Source organism: Neolamprologus brichardi, chromosome 18 (assembly GCF_056152115.1).
Source record: "Neolamprologus brichardi isolate AB-2024 chromosome 18, ASM5615211v1, whole genome shotgun sequence".
NCBI lineage: Eukaryota > Metazoa > Chordata > Actinopteri > Cichliformes > Cichlidae > Neolamprologus > Neolamprologus brichardi.
The window spans coordinates 22,800,767-22,827,954 of record NC_142121.1 but is presented as its reverse complement, the minus strand read 5'-3'; the positions used below and the strand labels follow the sequence as shown (position 1 = coordinate 22,827,954).

General features: G+C 39.3%; 1 protein-coding gene across 2 annotated transcripts in view; it reads right to left on the bottom strand.

Moving 5' to 3' along the window:
* The window catches only part of gpc5c (glypican 5c), a 99,414-nt gene that overhangs the window by 60,129 nt on the left and 12,097 nt on the right, over window positions 1-27,188 (bottom strand). For both annotated transcript variants that reach the window (XM_035906158.2, XM_006786544.3), the window contains one exon: window positions 12,496-13,199. In XM_035906158.2, coding sequence (XP_035762051.2) covers window positions 12,496-13,199 — 704 coding nt within the window. The remainder of the gene's footprint in view (window positions 1-12,495; window positions 13,200-27,188) is intronic.

The window sequence follows — 27,188 nt, the reverse complement described above, 5'->3', positions numbered from 1 at the left end:
GTGGTTTTACTGCATTAACCTTAACTCCCTTTGGACCCATAAAACACGCTCACATGTGGTGGACGGACTCAACCACACAAGAGTATGGCACATACGCATGCACACACGACACACACATGCACTACATTGCGGCGGTGAGAAAAGATAGACCATAGCAACTGTTTCGACCATGTAGCCTGTCAGCACTCTGAGCTAAATGCTGTTTGCATGCGCAGCAATGCTTCTGTGGACAGTCATTGTTCATCTCGTGTGCACACACTCACAGTGTGTTTAGAAATGTATTAGAACACAGATTTGAACATTTCAAAATAAAGCCTGACAAATGAGACTATTTGATTGCTTTGACCAAAAACACAGTTAATTCTAGGAATTACTACTGTTATAAATGTTACGACAGTTACTTGGCCAATGCAACAGCTCCTGCTGAATTAAACAATGTGCCTCTTTCTCATTTAGTAAAATAAATACAGAAATGAATAAAGGAATAATAATCTATAAATCCAATTCCAGAGATTCATTACAACATAAAATCTTATGACATCATGTCCAGACTGTAGAGTTTGGGAGGTCTACTGCACAGTGCATATGGAAGTGTGTGTGTCTGTGTGCGAAACTGAGGAAGCTGGCAAGCCTTTGCAACAGCCATGTAAGCAAATGGTGGAGCAGAATAGTCTGTAAAAAAGTTACAGGTTTTGCTTAAGAAAATAATGTAGTTATGATGCATTAGTTGGATGTTTAATGCTCATTTTTATTATTTGAATTTTGTGTTAGGTTAATGTAACCTTGTTATGACTGGCTAGGAAGAAAACTATTCTGGGTAAAAATAATAATAATACAGGGGAATAAACCACTACATACCATGAAGGAGTCGCCATAACAGAAATAATAAGCACAAAGTGAGTGATAAAAAAGAGACAAAAGGGGCCTTTCTGACTGCTCAGGACCTCAGAAAATACACTGCATATATATGTATATATATATACAGTGGGGCAAAAAAGTATTTAGTCAGCCACCGATTGTGCAAGTTCCCCCACTTAAAATGATGACAGAGGTCAGTAATTTGCACCAGAGGTACACTTCAACTGTGAGAGACAGAATGTGAAAAAAAATTCATGAATTCACATGGTAGGATTTGTAAAGAATTTATTCGTAAATCAGGGTGGAAAATAAGTATTTGGTCACCTCAAACAAGGAAAATCCCTGGCTCTCACAGACCTGTAACGTCTTCTGTAAGAAGCTTTTCTGTCCCCCACTCGTTACCTGTATGAATGGCACCTGTTTGACCTCATCATCTGTATAAAAGACACCTGTCCACAGCCTCAACCAGTCAGACTCCAAACTCCGCCATGGCTAAGACCAAAGAGCTTTCGAAGGACACCAGGAAAAGAATTGTAGACCTGCACCAGACTGGGAAGAGTGAATCTACAATAGGCAAGCAGCTTGGTGTGAAAAAATCAACTGTGGGAGCAATCATCAGAAAATGGAAGACATACAAGACCACTGATAATCTCCCTCGATCTGGGGCTCCACGCAAGATCTCATCCCGTGGGGTCAAAATGATCATGAGAACGGTGAGCAAAGATCCCAGAACCACACGGGGGGACCTGGTGAATGACCTGCAGAGAGCTGGGACCAAAGTAACAATAGTCACCATCAGTAACACACTACAACGGCAGGGAATCAAATCCCGCAGTGCCAGACGTGTTCCGCTGCTGAAGCCAGTGCATGTCCAGGCCCGTCTGAAGTTTGCCAGAGAGCACATGGATGATACAGCAGAGGATTGGGAGAATGTCATGTGGTCAGATGAAACCAAAGTAGAACTTTTTGGTATAAACTCAACTCGTCGTGTTTGGAGGAAGAAGAATACTGAGTTGCATCCCAAGAACACCATACCTACTGTGAAGCATGGGGGTGGAAACATCATGCTATGGGGCTGTTTTTCTGCCAAGGGGACAGGACGACTGATCCGTGTTAAGGACAGAATGAATGGGGCCAAGTATCGTGAGATTTTGAGCCAAAACCTCCTTCCATCAGTGAGAACTTTGAAGATGAAACGAGGCTGGGTCTTCCAACATGACAATGATCCAAAACACACCGCCCAGGCAACAAAGGAGTGGCTCCGTAAGAAGCATTTGAAAGTCCTGGAGTGGCCTAGCCAGTCTCCAGACCTCAACCCCATAGAAAATCTGTGGCCGGAGTTGAAAGTCCGTGTTGCTCGGCGACAGCCCCAAAACATCACTGCTCTTGAGAAGATCTGCATGGAGGAATGGGCCAAAATACCAGCTACTGTGTATGCAAACCTGGTAAAGACCTATAGTAAACGTTTGACCTCTGTTATTGCCAACAAAGGTTATGTTACAAAGTATTGAGTTGTATTTTTGTTATTGACCAAATACTTATTTTCCACCCTGATTTACGAATAAATTCTTTACAAATCCTACCATGTGAATTCATGGATTTTTTTTTCACATTCTGTCTCTCACAGTTGAAGTGTACCTCTGGTGCAAATTACTGACCTCTGTCATCATTTTAAGTGGGGGAACTTGCACAATCGGTGGCTGACTAAATACTTTTTTGCCCCACTGTATATATATACATATGCTGCCAATATATAAATGAGCTGAAACTTATTAACAGGACATTTTTTATTAATACTTCTATTAGGAAACTCTCTCAAAAGTTTTTTTCTTTAATCGCATGAGACCAAATGTGCTAAATAAAGTTCAGCGCGTGACAAATGAGGGCAGTGCTACAGGTTATCACAACTCTGCAGTGGTGAGAAATTAAGATAGGGTGTAATCCTGTCATTGTGAACTTTTCAAAGTGCCATTTCTCATCAGCGTTTCTCAACATTGCGCTATTCTTTCAGACAAAAATGTAAACATCTGAGTAAAATATGAACATCAAGAGGGGGTCACTCTCAGTTCTGTTTGCATTACCCCATTTTTTTGCATTACCAAACCACAGAAAAGAGGTTCAAATGTTATACTTTTTGAAGAGGCCCAAAAAAAAGACCTACATTTCAAAACAATAACACTAACACAAATCATTTTTATGGCTAACTAAACACACAGTGTAAACTGAACACAAAGTGACTGTCAGGAAAAATAAACAGGATCCTCTTAAGAATACTCTTGAGAAATACAGACATGCTCTTATAGATTGGCTCTGATAACCACATAATCCTGAAAGCCAATCAGATGACAGGCTGAATAATGACATGAGCTAAAACACGGCCATAAATCAATTATCTCATGACCTGATGATGGCGTGAGAATGGAAATCCCATTTGGGCCCAGCGTGAGTTTTTGGTTTTGAGTGTGTATGTGTGTGTGACCACCTGCTTGCCCTTGTTATACCTTCACAACCTTCAGCTATTTTACAGAGCATTCCTTATATGATTGCCTGAGGACAGAGACTGATGGAGGGGGCAGATTGATGGGATGGATCTTCTCCACGTGGAAGACTTTAGGGAAATACAAGGCATGTATTCTATGTGCATTTGAGCTACCCAATGAAATTTGATTTCTACTGCTGCAGGGAGGGTGGATTAGTGTTTTTACAACTACACTGCATGTGTACAGTATGTTTTACAGGTGTGGATTTACAGTTTTGCATATCAACACAGTTGCACATAACCACTTTCCAAAGTGGATAGATTTATTTTGGGGGTTTTTTTAAGTCTCACAAAGGTCTAAGATAGGATCTATTTTCATGTGTTCTATGTTGTTCCAACTTTATGAAGAACTGTGCATTACTTAAATATCTTCCTAAAGTAAGAGAGCGAAAAAAAGAGAACAGCAAGATAATCGCTTCCAAGCTAGCCAAGCCCATTGCCATCGCTTCTCTAGGGGAGTATTAGCTTACAGATAGCAGTGGTGGTCTTTCCTCCCAGTTTATTTATCAAGGGATTATCCAGTAAAGCCTGGAGAACTTTCTCAGCCCCCCTGACCCCAAGCACAACACATTGTGAGATGAGCATTAGCTTGTCTGGTCAGTGAAGACCCTCTTCTTCCGATGGGGTATGTGCTAAATGTGCATATAAACAATCACATGTCATTGCCTAATGCTACCAACTGTTTCTCTAGGAATCACACCATATTTGTAAGCGGTGCCAAAGTCATTGTCAGTTAAATGCCCTTTCTAGGTGAGCTCAGATATAAAATATTTCCTTTTCATGGCTCTGATGGTGGATGAGAGAATTGAAAAAATAAAAATAAAGAGATTTTTAAAAAGGAGCCAAGATTGGATTATATCATCAGTTCCTGACCTAAGATGAAACAATGTCCACTTTTGAACCATCTGACAGAATTATAAACTATCATGTACACTAATCTCCATTATGCACACTCTTGGCCTCTACTGGAATACTTTGACATCACAGTTCTGATTAATCATTGTTTATCTTACACTGGGCCTTAGTGCAGCCTTTTGTTCATCAACTATCCGAAACTAAGCTATTTCAGCAATTCTCCCTGAAAGCCAACTTTCTTGCGAGTGCCTGTCCTTTGATTGGGAATTTGGAAGTTTGTATTCGTAATCAAAGCTGCTTGTGTGAGATCAGCATATCAAGAATATTCCCTCTGTTTTATAATACTTATATAAAAGTAATGAACTGCCTGAACCTAAGCATTTAGTGCAGCCTGAAGCCTGACTTTTTGAGGTATAGAAGTTTTCAATACTGAAATATTAGCTACCTTTGACGTGTTTATCCAACATTGTAACACAATATATATGAAAATAAATAAGAAAACTTCCACTTCAGTGATTATAGCAAGGAACTTAAACTTGAAATTTCTTTAGTTTTTGGTGATATCATTAAAAACCGCTCATAGGATAACACCATCATCCAATCCTTTCATTGAAGTTTAGAAATGACACACCAACGTGTAGTAGGAGAACAGACTTGCCTTTGGAATATGGATTTAATTTAATTTCATATGAATGTTTCAATGAGCATTATGTAACAAGCTACCAGGCTGGAAAAAGCACTTGCAAGATCAAAAGTAAAGAAGTTGTTAAATTAATTGACTTGATTCACTGTGGTTTCAGACTAAAGGAAAACAAAAAAGAAAATACTCACAGTAGTACAGTCCTATCATAACAGTGGGAAAGCAACCAGCCACTGGTTAAAATATTGGTAACATGGCTGTATATTATATTTATTATGTTTTCCCCATAGAGACCGCAAAGAATTTGTGCCGTTGAGCAGCATGGTAACTATGCAGAAGAAAAAAAAAAAAAAACTGCACCGCTAATTGCTACACACATGAAAACAGAAAAGGAAGGCTCATGTGCGCACGTGTTTACATTTCTTTTTTTGCTGATTAAACGTTAATCTAAAAACAGAAGAAATACATAGACTCTAAGGTGTCTTTTGTTCTCCCCTGAAATGACTTGGTGAGGAACAACACTGGGCACAATGTGTGAAAGTCTGTAATAACAATATAACATTATCCAAAAATAACACATAAACATGTATGTATAATACGGACTTTGTCTTTATTTTGCCAGACTAGCGGTAAAGTGGCGGAGGCCTTGTGGTTAATGAAGCAGGGTTGCAACTGGATACTTGCCAGTTCAAACCCTGACCCCTCTGGGAACATGTGGGTGGGTTAGGGGAATAAGAAAGCCTCTCTCTTCCCTCAACAGCACTGCCAGACTGTGTTATATGGTTAACCACACACTGACACAGATCTAGGCTATAAGGTGTTACTATAGCATCAGACAGTCTATACAGATTGATAAATATTGCATTATTATTATTATTATTATTATTATTATTATTATTATTATTATTATTATTATTATTATTATTATTATTATTATTACAAGATCCCAGGTTCAGTCCAGGAAAGAGATACAATTCCCTTTTGGGTTGTGTGGAGCTACCCCCTACCCCTGTTATGACCCCTTGTTAATAAAAGCTGTCTATTCTTGTTGTTGTTAATATTAATAATAACAGCAGCATAGCTGGGTCAAGGCATGTATGTCAAAAGCTGATTATCCACAATGATTATCTATGGTTTCTTTTGTGGATGAAGGAGATTGCTTTGTAAATAATGTGTTGTTTCCATAAACTGGAATGTACAAATTATATACATCTGCATACCTCAAGATGAGATGTTTGCTGGTCAGGGTTAAATATTGTGATTAGATCTGCTTATGATGGTAAGCTACCAGGTTTTGAATGATAAACAGAAAACAGCATTTATAGTTTGTTTACAACATATTTAAGCTGAATTTAATTTAAGTTTAAATATTATTTATTATCACCATTTCTTTTCTTTTTTTTTAAATTGGTTTTAATTTTAGTGGTTTTTCTTTTCCATTTTAATTGTGTGAGCTTAATAAAGCACCTCTATGTGAAAACATTTTGTAAAAGCTGACCATGAAACATTAAGCCGCGTATACACAGGAAGTGATTTGAAGCTTGCTTGCAGACATCCCAGGCTCTGGTTACTGTTGTGACCTTATAATATATTTATTACCTGGTCATATGTCAATAAACGGTGTTCTGCACTTTCATTGGCAGTACCTTCAGTTTCTAACCCTGAAGTTAAAGAGAGTTTTTTCCACTCCCGCATATCTTTTTGTGGTCTCTCACAGCAAATTGTTTCCAGTGTGTAACTGGCTTTAGTTATGCCGCTATAGGTGTAGGCTGCTGGAGGACTTCCCATGATGCACTGAGTATTTGTCCTCCGCTCACCTCTTTTCAATCCCCACATCTTTATATGTCACGTCATTAACTTTTGTCTTCTCTCTTCTATAGTTTGTGTTTTGTCCTCGTCTTTCTACGCTCCTCTTTTCTCTCCTCCTTCCCTTTAACCACCGACCATTTGCCGCAGATAGCCACACCTCCCTAAGTCTGGGTTTGTCAGCGGTCTCTTCGTGTTAAAAGGAGATCTTCTTTTCCACCATTGCCAAGTGCTGCTCATAGTGAATGCTCTGTTTGGTTGACTTTTCTGGCATCTTTAGCAGTTTGTGATGGGGGTTTTTTTCAGTATACAAATAAACCTGAATTTAACTGGAGTATGATTATGTGTAGTAGCTAAAAACAAAATGTTTAATAACCTACTTTTCTTTCTATAGCAATCCTCCCACTCATACAGGAAGATCTCCTACAACCCTGACTAAAAGAGTGTAGACAGTTTACACTGTTACACTTCTCCTCCTGTGTGCCCTTTGCCTCTCTCCATTCATTTTGTCTAAATCATTTTGTCTATTCTTTCTCAGTCTCTGTTGAGCTGTCCTCCCCTCTCTCCTTTTTCCGTTGTCCAAACGATGTCAGTGCTAATTAAAGAGAGTTGCAGTCACTCGTATATCACAGGAAAAAGTCCTTCAGATTGCAGTCTGTAAAGAGCACACTGAGTTCCTCTCTCCACACTGAGGCTTGTTTACCCTGATTAAATCACTCGCAGATGATCTAAAAATGAGAGCCTCTTGTTTTTTTTTTCTTGTGAATATGGGTGTTACTGTGGAGTTTGTTGACAACGTTTATCCAAAACTGTAAATAAATTTCTGAGAATTACAGACACAGAATGTGCCAAGACGTCTCAGTGGATTCAAGTGGTGTTATATATAGAGAAAAAGAAAAGAAAGCAAGAGAAAGAGACTGGGAAAGTCAAGTGAGTTCATCTTGTCTGTCTCTACAATATATTGTGGAACATACGGCCACAGGGAGAGAAAATAAGCATCTAAAGAGAAACTTGGAGCCCATGTGTTCATGAAGGCTTCTAATGGGCCAGCGTTTACCATAAAAATCATAACACAGATGCAGCAGGCACTTGTGTTAACATCGCAGCAGCTGCTGCCTGATATTATTATGGTAGCTAGTTCAAAATACAGGATTCAGGAAGCACTATAAATAAGAATCACTGAAGTGTGATTTTTGTGCATTCAGTGTTAGAAAATGTATTTATGTTTATTTAATTAGGAGAGACGTCTAACCTGAAGGTATCAGGAATTTGTGTGTTATAAAGAACAAAAAGTCTCATCAGGAATCCGACTTTTTTTGAATCAATATGAGAGGTAATATGACTTGATGAGGTGTTCTGATTTACTATGTAATAGACAAAAAAAATAAATAAACGAACATGATTTTATTACATTGGATGGCACTATTGAAGTTTATTACACAAATCTGGACTTTGATTGGAGAAGCTTACAGACTATGATCAATATACCAAAGTCCTGGAAAAATTCTTTCATTTATTATACTGATAAAGTTTCTTTTTGTTGTCTGTTTTCTGTCTGTATTTTTCTGTTTCCTGTTCTGTACAAACTATCCATCCAGTAGCCGACCACGAGCTCTGAAGAAAAACCTCACACTAGATTCCCTTCTACCAACATTTCATCAGCATAATCAACTGTATATTGATCCAAGATGGTGTGCCTTCTGAAACAATAGGATTCTGTCAATCCATCACTCCAAAGTAAAGATTACTAGAGAAAGATATTAAACTGAGTGCAACTGCTTTGTGTTCAGAGGCAAAGGCATTCCACTCTCAATCACATTTATGGCTGCTATAACAACATTTATTTATTCATCTGTTTGTTTGTATATTTCTTGTTTGTTTGTATATTTGTTGTGGTGTGGCTGCATATGATCAGCATACAGTATTACAGTGAGAGAAGTTGAGAGTGGCAGAAATGTGTGAGGGCGACTGAGGAGAAGATGGGCTGCATCAACCATCATTAGCTAATGGACTGCTGACTAAGTCAGTCACTCCGCCTGATGTTTAGAGGCGTGCCAAAGGCACACGCAATTTAGAAAAATGGTTTAAGCATATAGATTTGCCATCTGCATTATTTGGCAGCAAACATTAAGCTAACAGTCTGAAATATCAGATACAGGAACTATAAAAGCCTGAGCATGTGTGTTATACAAGATGATAAAAAAGACCTCTAGAACTGTTTTCATCAGCATATCTGAAACAAATTATGAAAATGGTCTGAAAGTAATTATTAAAATAAAAGACATAAACATTAAGACAAAAGAAATTATAATTCTTTCTCAGGAACATTTCTCAAAAACATGTTTTTTTCCATCACCTCCTTTTTAATCACCTTTCTAATTGTTTGGGAACTAAAGATTTCAGTTCCTTCGTGTATTACTATTAAAAAGGTTTTGATCTTTGTACTCTCTTGGTCACAGAGCCATGTGCTGTTGCAACATGTGCAGAATGTAGTTTGCTACTGTCCTGCTAAAATAAGTGAGACATCTGAACGACAGCACATGGTGCTCCTAAACCTGTTTACATTTTTTCAGCAAGTGGAACTTTCACAGATGTGTGGGTTACCCATGCCACATGCACTATAAAGTACCTAAGATGCTGTCTTTTGAACCACACACTGATACAGAACAATGTCTTTAGACCAGATATTCCATTTAACTTTTAAGAACAACAGTTCTCCACTTTGCCTAACTCCAAATTAAATGAGCACAAACCCAGAGAAGATGGTGGATCTTCTTTATATCTGACTTTATCTTTGCATAATAGAGTTTTAAATTGCATTTGTGGATGCAGCAACACAATAAATTTACTGACCTTTGTCACATGTGTTCCTAAACCAGTGAAGCCACATCCACCCCAGAACTGTGTTAATTTTTAATGCATCACTGCCTGGAGATTTATCTTGATTCTCTATTTTAACAATACTATAATAAAACTATCATATAAAACATTTTTAAAGCTAACTAAAAAGATATAAAGATTATTTTTAAATAGCCTAACTATTTGATGAGACAACCTTTTACAGCTGGGTGAATCCCTCCTCATCTTTACTTCTAAAACACTCAGCCTCTTTGGTTTGATCATTTTCTACCTACATTGTTTTACTACCTGTTGACAATTAACCTAAGTAGTTGTAGGATGGATCCATGTGTGTTTTAGTTGCTATCAAATTTGTAATTATCATATTTTTTAATTTAAAAAACAGTCCAATTTCTCAGTTGCAGCATTCAGTTCTTAGTCTTTGTTCTATTTACAATGAAATATAGGCTTCAAATCATTTGCAACTCGATAAATTCAGTTTTAAATATATTCTGCCTACTATCCCAACTTTTGAAAGCGAGGTTGTATTTTCAAACCAATGATATTCCTTAATTTTATTGTGGCCAAGTGTAAAAGAAAAAGTGCTTGCAATGTAAACTTCTGCAGTCTACTGAGGTGCCGCGATGGTAAATGGAAAGCTTCCAATCAACCCACGAGCCCTTGTTTCCATTATCTAAAGGCCCAGTCTGCTATTATCATTCCTCCGTAAGACCGTAATGAGAAGGTGTGGTAAAACCAACAAGCGGATAAGGTAGACCTGCATATAAACTGTTCTAATATGGACCACTGTTGCTATTTTCTCATAGACATACCATAAAGAGCTTAGTAAGCAACTGAGTCACTGAATGAATGTGTGAGAAAAAAACATGCTTTTATGTGTTAAGAGTTATCCTAGTATGGCCATCATAACCACGCAGAAGATATAAGGTTTCCCTGTAGGTCAAATGAGCCATATCATTTTTGTAATGATCTCAACAAATGGCCTCAGAAGCACAGCTGAATCTGGAGAAACTTTAAGACGAAATAAACACAGCTGTATTCTGAGAAAGCCTCACTGAACATTGGTGCTGCTCTTTGCATCAAAGGGAGTAGCTGTTTTACTGCATATTTTTTCATGTTTTCCCTAATGGTGTCTACTTCTCATAATCCAACTCTAGGATCTACCAAAATCTATAATCACTTCCCTTCAACCCACCCACAGTTAGGCTCTATATCAATAAAAGCAGGAATGTGTTAGATCTAGGTTGCTAGGCTGGGCTAAAAATGTCATCCTTGGGCAATCCTCTGTGTATGCGTTTGTGTGAGTGTGTGAGTTTGTATGTACAATGTGTTGTATGGCAACGTATATTGGAGACCATGTAGTCTGCAGCTAACAGAGTAAATGAAAGCGCAACCACAAATGGCTTGGGACAGCATCCCAGAATTAAACCGCACAGTCACAATAATTCCTTTAATAACAACTCCATATAATACTCTGACTGGGCAAAAAAGAAGCAGAGTTCGTTGTTTTCAACTCGACTTTAGTTAAGCACATTTTTGCACTTGTACCACAGTTTAACATTTTTCAGTGGGTTCAATGGGTATTTCATAGAACTCGTAGGCCTTTTAGTGTGCGTGTGCGTGTGTGATGACTTTTTACACATGGGTGCTCATGTTTATGCTCCAACCTTGGTGAGTGCTTACTCAAACATATGAAAGCCACTAGTATCCAGATCCTTTTTTTGTCAGCTTACTAGGTCTAGATTGTATGGCCTAGCTGGAACTCTTTCAATTCTGTACCACTTGTCCTCATGCTGCTGAGTCCCCTGCTCTGGGCTTGCCTGCCACCCTATGAATACCAAGCAGGCACACGTACGCACACATGAAATACAAGCTTGGTCTCTCTCCCCGCATAGTTTTATTAGGTCAGTCTTTAAGCCTGGCACCTAACTCTCCTCTGTTACACACAAACAGAGAAAGTTATAAGCATCTGTGCAGGTTATAACTGTCTATGCATTAATATGGATCCATTTATGTTTTGTAGTGTTCCTCCACAACTAAAGAGCCACACTGCTGGTTTCACATGTTGAAGCACATACGTTACTTACTTAATATGTTGCTGGCCATTTGTCACCAGAATTGCTACAAGTATGAAATATGTTTTTCTTACCTTCTAGATAAATATTATTTGAAGTTTAGGCAAAGAAAAATTATTTACACAGATGTTGCTAGGCAATTACAATCTGGTCCTTTGAACTTGTGATAATAATGGCCTGATTCAAAAGCTATTTTGTCTGAAACCAATAATCACAGAAGACTACTCAATATGTATTATAACCTCTGTACTACTTGTTAAGTTGCCTAACTAGGTACAGCTTAACTGTAATGCTTGCTGTCATAAAAGAACAGGTTTAGCTTCAGGTTTCTCTGGCAGCAGTTTATAAAACTCTGTATATGCTGTTGACAATATTAACTTGTGCACACATATTGCTTAAACCATATGGTAGCATTTATAGCATGCAAGTGCACTCACTTGCATACGCTTTATTCACTTTTTGTCTCAGGTTCACCATAGTCAATGAGCAATATTTCCACAGTCAGAATGTAAACAATGGAGATTTTTAGCTGCCTTACCATTTTGAAAAATTATTCCTCTAGCCTCAGTTAACTTGGTGGGGGCTAAAGTTCTTTTCAGTATAAACATTATTCTTCTCTGAAAAGTTTCAACGTAGCAGAAACATTAATGTAGTGTGTAGGGTTCTTTGTTGCACTGCTGGAAAAAAAATAAGTCATAACTGACAAGCAAGCTGCAAAAGCTTTCCAATCAACATATTAAACTTTGCCAAGGTACATGTATAAAACAAAGATATTAAACAAACAAACAAAAACAAGAAAAGTTTTGGAGGCCTTTTCTTGTGCATTAAAGCCTATGATCGATGTTTCACCAGTGTGTACTCACCGTGGCAGTAATGAGTGGACCATGAAGCTGTGTATAAAGCAAGGCCTCATTAACGTGCCCTCTGACGCCCAGCATGGCCAGTTCCAAACTGTGCTGCCCGGCCATGGCATGGGTAAGTTTCTCCACCAACCTAGTGTATCTCCTCCAAGGCTGATCCAATTCTGACAAGCAAGCCAAGCAGCCTCGCATTACATTCAGACAGTAGCCCCCACAGGGCTTGATCAACGTCAGACCTCTGCAGTGGGAGCAGTACATCATCTTCACCAGGGACTTTACGCACTCCTTGCTCAGTCTGGCATATTCGGTTGCGTTCATGACCTCCAGTCCTTCTTCCAGGGCCAGACCGAGTTGCCGCCCAACCCCCAAAGCCCCGGCCAGCTTCTGGGCCATGACGACAGCGTGATTGCCAAACGGGTTGATATCTGGCCGGATCATTCGGAGACAGTCACCCATTTTACTGCCCACCATTATGCTGCCTTCAACGCCTGGATTTATAAGGCACGTGTATGCAAGTGGGAAGAGGTTGTTAAAAAAATGGTGGACTTCTCCCTCCACAGAGACATTACCTCCACGGAGGTAGAGGGAGAGGGAGGAAAAAAGCTGATTTACATGGGGTAGTGCTTGCTGGGACAGAGATGGGAAGCTTGCCTCCAACAGCGAACTCAGGTGGCCTTGAGAGAAGGATAATAGGGACTGGAACATGTCTGAAAGGAGAGAGACACAGAAATAAGACAGAGGGAAAGTAAATAACATTATAACAAATCTTAAATTACATGATCTACAAGCTCACCAGGAACTGCATGAGGCATTTCAACTGCAAACACATATCAAAACCCTGGAAACTAAACAGTTAGGCTTGGTTTATGTTTATCAAGTTGAGCTGAGAATTGCAGTTGGATAAAGTTATGGAAAATATTCGCAAAGTATGCACGTCTTAGAAAAGATGCCTCTGCTTTTCTACAGAGAGAGAGAGAAAGAAAGATTTAATAATATGCTGACCATTGTAATCTGCTACGTTATTAAGTACATACTTAATACAAATTAGCAGGTCTACGGCTGAGCTGCAACCAAATTAATTTTCTTTCTTTTCATTTTACTAAAATGTTTAACTTTTTCTCTATTAATTGATATGATTTCCCATTGAATGCAACTTTAAAAAATGTTAACATTAATTATTTCATATTGCAATCTGAAATCTGAAGGTTATTCAACCTATTTCACCTCTACATCACAATTGACTCAAAACTCTACACTGCACCCATGATCTTACTTCCACCATCTTTCCATATATATTTTTTTCCATGTAAGTGTGTGGGTTCCTGTGGGTTTCTGTCTGTATGTCGCGGACTCAACCCTCCTCTCTTGGTGTGTGATGTCACCTTGAAAGCATGACCAAACATGAAGGCACAGTAGCAACTGTACAGACACTGAGAAAAGAGAAAGAGGGGGCCGACGCACATATTCTCACTCCAACAACCATGCACACATGTGTATGTAGGTACAAACACATATACATGTAGTCACTGAAAAGAACATTAGTCTCCAGTACCTGTTCAATACTGTATGCGGCACCGAAAACAGACGAATAACAGATAAAGAATTAATGAGGCATTTTGGATTTTTATTTTCATTTTTTTATTTATTGATAAACATCCAGAATAATGTTAACTTAACAAGGATGTTGATTCATCAGACTTCATTCACCAAAGCAAATCTATTTCAGAACTGTGTGTGTGTGCGTGTGTGTCCAGCCCCTCCCATCTCACAGACAGAAGGATAACAACAGCCATGTCCTCCTCAACAGCTGCACTAATATGACCGCCGTCTGCGACACACTGGGACTCCCCACAAGCCAGTAAAAAGCACAACTCATTTGTAACACACCCGATAACAACATCACTGTGATCAAGGCTGCTCCCGCTAACATTTATAGTTGCTGCCTATAAAATTGGCCTAGAAAACAAAAGAATGTGTGATTGAAATAAGGGCGAGAGACATGGGAAAAAATCCTCTGTTAGGTAATATAACTGGAAAGCTAAAGGGTGACAAGTTATAGCCGGATTGCTTGCTGAAAGCTGTCAGAAAAGCCCTCAAAGAGGTCCTGCTAAAAAGAGATGTAGAAGAGAAGAAAAATAGGAAGCCAAGAGAAGGAGTGGGCAAAGAAAAAAATCGCAAGACTGCCAAAGAAGTTGTAAAGACAGCGTTTTAGTGCCATTTCACTGTCCTCTAAGCCTCTGGTCCTGGTCTACAAAGTTGTTATCAATGTGAGGTCTGCCAGCTTGCCTGCCAGTCAAGGCCGCAATGCTTAATGGCCGCAGGACATTTATACCACAAGATGCAACCACAGGTTTAGATTACACGGCATTACATAGTGTTATTATAACATTATCATGCTCCGAAATACCGTGGTTTAATCTTTCTCTCTGCGAGACAGAGCGTCTTTTCTGCATAAGAAAACATAAGTTTTCTCAAGACAAGAAGTGAACAAAAAAAGTCTTCTAGCTCTCAGCAGCCCCATAAGTGGATGCAAATCATTCAGTGGGTTTATGACAGGATCACTGAATCCTTAAGACATTCCATACTTGTTAAAAGAGCTTTTCATATTTGCCAAGAGAGTGACACGGAGAAAGAACACGAAAGAAGAAAAAGGGAAGAGGATGGGAAACTGCCAGGAAAAATGGAATAAAGAAACGACTGAACTTTTAAACAAGGAAAAACAACTACCGTACAACCCGACTCCACCTTATGAACATGCTCTGACATCTGGATTCATTTGGCCCCTGGGCTCATTGGACTTCCCTGTCTCTCCGCGGCTCTTACTTCAAACGTGTCCATGTCCGAATATATAGAATCGGAACAACAACCCACCTTTCTTCCTTTCCAAACTCCCCGTGACAAACAATAAGTGATAAGTTATGACTGCTATGTTAAACATTCCAGCAGTTCAGATCTTAAGCAAAGCTACGAGGCAGGGAACACAGTGTTTTACCTCATTCTTATCCTTCTGGGGGCAGAGGTTATAGTTATAACCTATCATTGCCTTTTGCTCGATTAACTTGGTAGAACAACCCACACATATATTCATGCAGCCACAAAAATCTGGAGGCGAGTCATATAAACATAAGCTCCCAGGGAGTATTGTAGATTCACAATACATAATTGAAGGTACAATTTATAAGTTCTACCTAGAATGCAACATAAGCTGTAATTTAACCTTCAAACGTTACTGTTCACCTACTCATTACTAAGATGCAAATCTTCCATCTTGTCACTCAGCATATACCAGATAAGAGAAGGGGTGCAGACTTGTATGAAGGAAGTTTATATAATGGAAGCCACAAAAGACCTAATGCACTAACAGCAAGAACCATGAAGGAACCTGCCTCCATAGAAAGGTACAGTGATGACCAGGCACAGTCTGGTTTAGGCATAAGCTGCCTTATACCAGACTCCACAGGCATTTGATTTTTCATATACAGTGTGAACTGGATCCCATGACTCATTTTTAAATTTTTATTCATCTGTGATTTTCTAAAAAGTTGTCTCCTATGGTTAGACAGATCTAGATTCTCATTCTGTGATAAGTCAAGCATGACTGTTGTGGGCTTCTCTGCATTTTCCAGTTCTGGGAAAGATACTAAGAACAAAAAACAGGCCACTTTTTAAGCCACAACTAGCATTGCGTGGAACTCAGTGGGGTTTGATTGTTCTGTCTAACCACTGTACCTAATTCTGGATTTGACCACACTCAGTTCAGACACACACTCGTGGGTGGCTATCATTACTATGTCACAGCCTCCCATCTGTGATCCTGTTGGGAAATGAAGCCTTACTGGATTATTTTGGAGGATATTTTTTTACGAGGCAATTATCTTTAATTTGCTAGGAAGTCCTAAAACACTGAAATTCAAAACACATAATTGTCACGCTAACTCTATGGAAACAAATAAACAGACCTTGTTTGTCTGTGGCCGTGTGGTGCAATCTGACATCTTCTCCGTTTGGAATAAACAATGTATTAAATGTGTAAAATAGCAGCCAGCGGCAACGAGGAAGACGCCTTTGCCCTACAGTGGCTTAAACTGAGAATGTATTTATGACTCTGTAATAAGGTATTGCACCACATCCAAATGCTATGCCAAGGTCATTCTCTAAAATACTGGATTTAAGTCATAGGAGGTTATTTCCACTTTACATTCTGCACGCCAACCCTTTGTTTAACTGTCTCAATTAAAGCTAAAGTGTCACTATGAAACTGCCACAATCACCAAGTCAAAAATAAGCACAGCACTATGGTTTTGTCACAACTGGCGATTCTTGCTTTTGCTACACAGTTGTTACTGTATGGATGGATTCCTCAGTCTAAATCACAATGCACGCATGCACAAGATGTGCATATGTTAATTATTAAAGGTTAATTATTCTGTCTGACCAGTAGATTGACTGCTGTTGCATTATAGACGCTATTGTTAATTATTTAAAGACTCTGTGAGCAGTCTTTGAAAAAATTCCAGACTTTCTTTCATCCATTGGTTTATAGATTATAGACAATGGGTTGCTGGTGGACATTCCAGGATACATCTGAATACCTTGGGTGACTCTCTAATAAATAACTATTAGAGCAACTATCTGTTGCTCGTTAAGGTAGCATTTCAAATGTTTGCCTTCTGTTTGAAATTGTTTAATTCATAAGTGCTCACTTCGCTAACAGTTCTTTTGCCTGTTCACTTCACATCACTGAAACTCTGGTTGCTGCACCGCTGATAGTCTCCTCTTGAAAATTAGGAATTCATAAAATAACGGACAAAATTCCACCAAATCTGCTGCACAAATACTACGTCCAGTTCAGTTACAAACAGGAGAGAAACAGAATAAAAGGAAACATATTAAGTTCAAGGTTTAACCCAACTCCCAACCTAAAAGCTGGGATAGATTCCAGCCCCCTGGTGTGCCTAAATTGGGCAAGTGGACAAAACAATGGATGGATGGAATTATATATGTTTGCATTGGGTAAATATACTCCAGAAAATGTATTTTGTCCCATGAGGGTATATATCTAATAATGGAAATGGCATGCTTGTAGAGGTGTTGCATTGCAATCTAACTTTGTTCTGTTATCCTGGCAAATTATGTTTCTGCCAGAGGTTTCTTCCTCCTAAAATGGAGTTTTTCCATTGTCAATAAGTGCTTTGATTGTTGGGTTTGCTTTGTATTATTATAGAGTCTGTACTTTATATAAAGTGACTTGAGGTGAGTGTTGTTGTGATGTGGCGCTATATAATTATAATTCAATTAAAATTAATTACTGTGGGATAGCTGGTAGATAAACAGTAATAAAAACAAGTGTTGCATGATGCACTTGAGGGCTCGAGTTCTTGCGTGTGTGCATAAAAAACTTTGCAACCCTACAACCATTATTGGACTTTACATCCAAATCCCATTATGAAAACCTGACATACAGGGTATCACAGATGACACTGATTTCAATTTTTGCGTGAGCACAAGCAGAGAGAATCTACATATTTGCTACTATGTATGTCTATTTTCAAGCATCTATATGTGACCCTGTAGATGTGTGTGTGCTTCCGTGTGCTTGGAGATGTGGTAATACCGTGATAATGAGACCGGAGACACTGTTCTCATACCATGGAGTTGTGGGTCATTCCTATCTTGGCAATCAGTCCTGACTGAACCTGACCAACCATGTTCTCAGGCAAAGCATTTTAATCCTACACGCTTGGGTTTCAGACAGGTCACCACACAGTTATGTGACATAGTGACATATGTGTAGATTACATATTCTTGTTTTAATTAGCAGAAATACTGTATATAGGTCCATCATCTCCCACGCACTGCTGGTCATCTTAGGTTACATGGAAGAGCTGCAGTGTCACACAATCTCGCAGTTTAATGGTAATAAACTATTAATAAGTCTTTGAATTAATCTGTTGATTCATCATACTTGTGCAGCAAAATCATACATCTAAAATCTAAAGTGGTAACATGACTCATCTGTCAAACACCAGGCGCAGACATGCTGCTCACATAAGTTAGACCTAAAAGAATTGGAAAACTGGCCTCCTGCCAAGAACGCTGAGTTGAAAAACCTCTTTGAAAGCCTATATACAATCAAAATGTATGTGCACATAATGTAGCTGACCTTTGGCTCCAAGTCCTAATTTGCCTGTCTTGTCCTATCAGGAGGTGAACGTTTGGAATAATGAGGGAGAGGTGTGGGGGCTTTATGTTTCACTATAAGCATTCCAGGAATCTAAATGGCAACCCTGCTGTGTCAATAGGTAAGGAAAGAAAAATTAAAAAAATTAAAAAATCATATCCTGCGGTGTTCACAGTGCACTGCCCTATAATGTGGCAGGGAGGCAGACTGAACATGGAGACTGAATGGTGGAGGAGGGGGGCAATGCTTTCTGCTTTGGCAAAAGAGGGGAAACATGATCGACTGCAGGGAAATGAGCAGATGAGCAGATGAGAGAACGACAGGGACAGAGGAGACAGAGCTCAGGAGCTGTGGGTGAGGGGCTGAGGGAAGAGTGGTGGGGTGAAGGTTGCTAAAGTGGCTAATACCATAAAGGGGAAATGTAGACAGTCAGCACTGGTAGAGACTGTTGACAGATTGATGGACAGAACCTCTGGTACTTACCATTAAGAGGGCCATAGGAGTTTAGTCATGTCCCATTTTCTCTTTAATTTATTGGTATATAGATTACAAGTATGCACATCTAAATGCAGCAAGTGTTACTAGAAGTGTGACCATAGCAACAAAATATATTTTACCCAGTCAACACCATGGGAAAAGTGATTAGACAGCATCCATTCTGAGTAACTGTATGACAAAAGAAAAGAGAAGGACCAGCGAGTGACATACTTTTGTCTAACTCTGGCTTAGATTGTGAAAAATGTAGCATTGCTCCATGCAGTAAGAAAATGAGCTCATACAAAAGTTTCAGATTGTGAAACTTTATAAAGATGTGAAAGGAATTGAAAAGGCCAGTGAACACAGTGGTTGGGATTCTGATAGGGGGCTGCATGAGTGCAGAAGGTGTAGGGATGGTCATATACGCAAATATTCAATAGAAAGACAGATTTTTCTTTCCCAGGATTCATGTCACCAAATTATTGCCTTTAATTCTGAAAGATTAAAATTCTCTGTTTATTGTAGTTCACTAGCAAAAACCTGATCTATGTGCAGTTTTTGCCAAATCTCCAGTGCTTTTTCAAAGTCTTCACTTTGTATTTAGTGGTGACTCAAACAAAATTCCATGGCGTATGCCAGTGGTTCCCAAACTTTTTTTGCTAGCCCCCCCCCCCCCCCTTTATTTTACAAGAAAAATATTTTTTCTTGCGTTTACTTGTGGACGAGGAATACAGAGTTTGTCATGCAACGTCAAAGGTATGTGCCTTTTTTCACGTCACGCTGTGCGCCACGTTATTGTTTACATGAGATGAATTACAGAATGGCAGATAGAGACAGAATACTGTTGCTGTTAATCTTACTATCTTCAGGTTTTACACGCTTACATACACACACGCGGTTACTGTCCCTCCATTTAGAAAGGCAGAGGCGCCATGGTGTAATTATTTTATGTGTAGTTGTTTTTTTCCTGTGTAATAATATTCAACATTGCTATCAATACATTTTTCAAAAAAAATGCCTCTCTGTGCAAAATGGGTTCAAAAACAGTACAGTAACTTTACTGTATAAAGAGTTAACATCTCCAAACCGTCAGGAGTAGTCATTACAAGTGTTTGTGAACGGGCCCCGCACTTTGGGAACCTCTGACGTATGCTAATTTTGGTTCAAGTTATATACGCAAACGGAAACAGGACACCAAAACAACAGAGATAATGAAGTAAAGATAATATATAAAAAAGTGAAACAACATGGAATTAATTAAAAATGCATTTCAAGTATGTTATTATTTGCTGTATGTGTGACAAGGTTCATTCCAAGTTTTGTTCGGATTAGTCTCCCCATATACATACAAACTTGATATATTTGTATATCTGACAGCAGGGCTAGGCCATATCATACCGTCCACTGTAATGCCGGTAAGTTGTTAGGCAATGATAAAAGAATAAAATATAGCAATAGAATATTGGTAAAACGCACATGCACAGTGCCTTTGTTTTCATACGCACATGGCAGAAAAAGCATGGCGGCAACAGAGAATGAGAAGGGCGAAAGCGGATCGTTGAATAAAACAGATGAACCAGAATTGGTTTGTAAAAATGCAGCAACTTCAGTGGTGTAGAACTGGTTTGGCTTTCATCCCTCAGATACACACCAAAGCACATTTTTTGGTAGAGCATGCAAGCGGGCCGTTGTTATTACCAAACCGATTTTATGTGGTACACGGCGCTTAAAAATCTGTCAAAAAATGTTTTAGTACGACTTTGCTAAGCTACAAACCCACACCGCTTGATGGATTGTCAGAGCATTACAGCTACCGTAGTCAGGAGCCTCGTAATACGTACTGTGCTTCAACATAATATTACCGCATTGTTTGTGTATGAGCTCTTTTTAAGTTTTGTAGATATTATACACGGTTATGCTGAGGATATGTTGGCCAATTTCCACTGGAAATGCCTTTTGGTTAAACTGTCAGCAAGGAATTTGCATTTGCACTGTTAAATTTTTATATAACTTTAATGCACATAAAAAAACAGCTGCTTGTTTAAGTGAAAATACATTGAGGGGTTTTTTTTCGCACTAATAAAGTTGAGGAGTTGTAAAGTATTTTGTCTTGCGTAAATTATATCGTCAGTTATATCGTTATCGCAAATTTTCAAATATATATCATGATAAGTATTTTTGGCCACATTGCCCTGCCCTACTTGAAAGTATGCCTTGAGAAATCACAACACACAGAAACCGTTTGCATTGACAATCAAAAATTTGCATAACTGTATTGCACTTAATGTTTTATTGACAAAAATTAAGTAGTGAAATGATTTAATTTGCAAAAGAATATAGGTCCGGTGCAACCTCAAATTAGCCGGCGATGCCTTTTTACACACACAGGTAAATTGAACAAAAGTGCCTAGCTAAACCTAACTAAATGCATAACTCTCTGTAGTTTGTGACAAATTTTAAAAATGTCCAGGTAATAAACCATTACTTAAGTGGAAACTGATGAAGACTAAACTAGAGACAGCCAGAGAAAGAGACTGGACTCCAGATATTCATAAAAAAATGAAAGGAAACATTTAGGCTAACATATGATTAACATGAAACAGACCCTTAAACGGACTGAGGTGTTAAACAAATCCAAGATGAAAGGGACTCTAATAAAGAATTTTCCACTTTTCTAAGCAGGTGTGGCCTCTGTTTTCATTTATCAGCTTTATCATAAATCAGGCATACAGGAAGGTGCAAGCGTATTGTTTAAATTAGGGGCCAAAACTGGTCTGTATAAATGTCTAAGTCCAGTACGCTATGAAAACAAAATAAAATGCTTGTATTTTCTGATTACAATAAACAAAAGGATAATACTGAATAATCAAGACCTACGCAAAACATATTTCTTAAGATAAGATAAGATAAGGTAAGATAAGATACCTTTATTAGTCCCACGAGTGGGAAATTTCATGTTAAAGGCAAATTCCCATCATAATCCCAAAACCCAAAGTGGTGACAGTTTACCAATGATAGACTGCACTGTGCTTGACTCAAAGGCTTAAACCTGTGTTCATCTTGGCTTACAATGCGGCAGATACAATCTATCACTGATCATATAAAGAGGACACAGCTGGAAAGAGTCAGAAGACCATTTTCATCATTTACTGCAACTCCTCCCCTAATACAATGGATGAATGACCTGGGAATTAGTGACTAAATCCCACTGTGGGGACTCGTTAATGGTACAAAGAAGCCACAGAGGCAAAAAGGAAACAGAAGAAGCAGAGGAGTGTCTGTGACAGGGTGTAATGAGCAAAATGACTTGACTTGAATGTGGAAGTGATCTGGTAAATCATTCCCACACTCAGCTGGAAAAGAGGCACAAGAGAAAGACAGATTTGGGCTGAAGCAAACATGTGAGTCATACTACAGAGGCATATGCTGATCACAATGTTGATCCACTTATGCATTAAGAGCATATATTCTCCCACAGGTACTGGCTGAAAACAGCTCTCCTTCACAGGAAGTCTGGCCAATTTGCAAAGTACAACACGCCATTCCCCCAAGCTCACCAATATCCCCTTATGTGCCTCAGCATGACCTTATTATGGTCGAATCCACATTAATCTCCCTCAAAAATATCTCCTCATCCTCAGAGATATTAAACCTCTGTGGTAAGGGTTCTGGTTATTAGGCATTTTCTCAAAAACATTTTGACTGACAGCTGCTGTGTAAGGACACATGTGCACACATCTACATCTAAGGAGTAAGCTTTGTGTAAGCAACCTTAGTAGGTCAGCTCTAGTAACATTTAGCAATCACTGTACAAGCATTTACATTAACAGATGCATTCAAAAATGATTCTTGGCCCTTATAAACATGAAGCAATAATTCTCGGTAAAATGTAGCTGAAATATATAAAATCAAAGGTTTATTTATTCAAATAATTAATCATTGAGTGAAATATGCTGAGTATACACTGAATGTATACTAATCAAGCACATTTCTTTTAACCTATCCCATTAAATTTAACATTTTGTACTGTATTAATGTTCCAAAATTACCGGTACATGGAAAATTTACATTGAATCAAATTACTTAAAGTACACATTTTGGGCATAAATATTGCTTTTAGTGTAGACATGTGGGGTCGTGCAAGATTATGACCACACACCCAAAATTCCTCAATAGCTCAACAGTTTCTTAGGAACTCTGGAGGCTTTTGGCTGAGATGGACAGTGACTTAATAAAAGAGAGGTGGTATGCATTAATGTGAAGAGAGTTTATGAAGACAGCATTTATGAAAAAGCAAGCAGGCTACACAGATGGCAATGTGGAAGGTAACTCGTGGGTCTCAGCCTTTGAGCATGCATCAAGACGTCTCAGACTAAGGTCTTCAGAAAATACTAAGCAGGATGTCTCTTCTTTTCTCGACGACCTTGACCCTCACAGCATCAGATGCCACAGTACGGTCCACTCTGTCACTTTGATTATGTCTGAATGAAGTCATGTGAAACGTAACATAGAAGTGACCTATGCCTCAGCAATGTGAGTTATCCCATGTCTGAAAAAAACGACATTTCTCTCTCTCTCTCACACACACACACACACACACACACACACACACACACACACACACACACAGATCAGCCAGTAAAGCATGAGTGCAGCAGAGTGAGACATAAGAAAATAACATAAGAAAAAGCCAGGCTGAACCTATCAGCAGCAGAGTATGAATCCTATCAGCCAGCCAGACAGAATCTGTTACAGAAAAGCCAAACTGTCTTGGACTGGTAACAAGCACTGGGAAATATGACTTTGTCTTATTATCAAGTAATTTCCTGAGTGTGATGCTTATTGTGCTCTTAGTCCTACAAATAGCCTCACAACTATTTCTAACAGGAATGTAGAAAACAGTATTTATTAAGCAGCCTCAGAAAATAATTCTTGAGAAGGGAAAAAAAATTGGATATTTATCCAAGGTTCCTTCTAATCATTGCAATAGAACTTGGCACAAAGCTGGACAGATATCTAGACCGCTATGGTATTTGCTTAGGCATTCAATCTAATATTGTGATGCATGCGTGCTTGCTGAGGAAGATGGTGGCTAATGAAGAAAAACAAAAGAAGACTTTTGGATTAAATATGACAGCGGAGAACAGAGATGTGTTTATGGTTATGGTTCTATTTTGCAGAGTGCACTGTTGGCAGCCATGTTATCTTTAAGACATGAGAGCGCTCTGCAGCACACATGCCAGCCAGCAAGTTCAAGATATTGGCACGCTGCCCACTTGAGCCCAGCATGCTCTTGTTAAGCAACCAATGCTGACAAAGCATGGTTCACAGAAAGAGAGAGAGAAGGAGAGAGAGACACCCGGGAAGATAAAAAAGGAAAGTTGTCAAGAGGGTAGCAGCACGTAGTGACTCTACAGAGAAAAAGCCTGTTCACTCAGTGGTTTTAAAGGCATACATATGCATTAAAAGCACACATTCTCCCACAGGTAGACACCTGACAGAAGCACATTCAAACACACCTGTGCACACTTCACTGTGCTCCTTCCTTTAGCAACAAGCCCTCCCTTCATCTTATTTCTCTCTGCTCACTTTCAAGGCCCCAGTCCCTGCTCTCTGGGTTCTCACACATTCATGAGGTGAGAAGGGCAAATGAAAAGCAGAGGTAATTAGGACAGATTTGAGCCCAACTTCAAGACTTTATGGCACGTTGAGCTTCTCCCTTGCTCCTCCCTCTTTTCCTTTTGTTATTCCCCACTTTTCCCCAGTGAGGCCGAGTTCTCCAAACTCTGAAAGCATCCTTCTTGCATCCTGTCCTCGTGTGTCATGTTTACTCAGGAGACTAGAAAGGCATTGCAATAGAAACATGCTTAGTACACACGCACTTCGAAAGACACAGTGCATTTGCTCCAATATTAAGTCCATAAACACAGTCTCCCTCCACCCTGTAGACTAAATGAGACATGTAGGGACCGATTCCGGATATCCTCCCTAATTTGAGCATGAGCTCATAGCGCCGAGCAATGTCATTCTGTGTCCAAACGTCAGCCTCTAGAGCAATAACCCTGTCGTTTAAAACATCTGCAGAGAAATATACACGCAGACATGAAGTGAGAGAACAAAAATGATAATGTGAGAGAGGACGGGATAAAATTAGTGAAAGACATTGCAGACAAATCCAGAGATTGCAATAAAGATAGAGGGACCTGAATCTGATGGATAAACGATGCTTGAAAACAGGATGTAGCAGTCAAGTGACTCACTCTTCCAATCATATGCAAAAGCAATAAATCAAATCAAATACATGCAATAAATGAACCTGTTGGCTCAACAAAGGCTGCGTTGTGTGGGCCACCCAGGATGATTCTGACAGTTAAAATAAAGAAAGCATTAAGCAAACTTTTTAATTAAACTAAAACGCTTCAGGCTAGGTATTCTTGTTTGCCTGTCAGTGCTGAGAGAGAGGAAATGAGAGGCATGGGGTTGTGAGTGCAAAGAGCAACTAACATGGAAACTACTGTCTAAAAAGGCAATTAGAAGAGCTGTAAATTCCCAAAAGGCAGGGGGACAATTACTGTAGGCAGAACTAAGCCACCTGGGAAGACAAACAATCTCACAGTGACTCACTTATTATCGTGCATTCCCATTATCTATTCTCCCCATTAGTTCGTCTTCTTATTCTGCATTCTGCCTTTAAAAGCCGAGGCCTTCAAGTATCTTCAAGTCTTCGACTGTGGTTTTCGATCACATCGGGTCTGAAATTCATGTACAGAAATACACGCGCACACACACGCACACAGAAGCACACGCATAGCCTGCCAGGACAAGGCGTCTGGAGAGTTCCTGGATGATGAAACAAGGATCAGCTAATTATGCCACCTCAGTGAGAAAAGTAATCGTTCTTTATATGGCGTGGTTTTCAGTCCCTGTCACTCTTTCTCAAATTAACTCCTTGTCCTCAAAGGGCACGTACTGCAAAGTTTCAAATGTAGTGCACTCACTTTGTATGATATCTAAGCCAAGAGAGTACATTTCTCTGAAAAAGTATTTGTCAAGTCTTGTGAGGACAACTTGAGCCTCAAGGTGGCCACAGTGTCAAGTGAAGGTGGTAAATATTGTACATGCTTACATGTCTTTGGTGCATATGTATATGCTCACACACAGACACACAATATCCTGCACATGTAATGTACACATGTTCAAAATTTCTATATTACACAAACATTAATGGCCTTTAGCTGTGAGTCAGGCCCCCCCTCTCATATCGGTGTCACTAGTGATCAAAAGTGTCAGCATTTTCCTGACATCTGCCATCCCAGCCTCGTGACTATATACCCAGATACCTACTCTCTTGCTCATCATTCCCACCTGTCGTTCACACTCTCACACACACGCAGACACCACACACACAGACAAACAAACACATGAAATTCATTTTGCTGTTCAACAGCTTGCAAACAAGAGTTCCCTGAACAAGAATCTACTAAAATCCTAGTAAGAATCCTTACAACAAGCAAGAAAACATTAGGCCACAGAAAAGTTTCCAAGCGAGATCACGCCAGATCTGATTGGCTATGGCAGGGTGACAGCCGAAAGCCCTTGATGGCAATTTTAAGCTGACCGAGCTTAGAGCGGGCTCTGTGGTTGACACCTACCAACCATCAGTGCCCAATGACCATTCCTTATCAGCTATGACATGGATTAGGAGAGCCTGTTTGTGCTATGGTTGAGAGAGGGAGAGTAGTGAGCTGACCCAGGTGTATCTGTGAGGATCCTGTGGGAGGTTTAATGTTAGGAAGAATGAATGATAAGGAAGAGAGGGGCTGATGCCTGAAAATGAATAACCTGGCTGTGGGTTTTAGGGCAGGACACTGGTATGATGAGGTGGAAGAACTATAGCTAAGGTTATTTGTATATTTTCAAGATTTTGAAGCTAGCAAGCAAACCTGTTTATTCACATTATTACACGAACACAAGCGCACATGTGGTCTGCATTTAGGGGGTCATACTCCTGACATGGCAACTCCCACATAAGACAAAG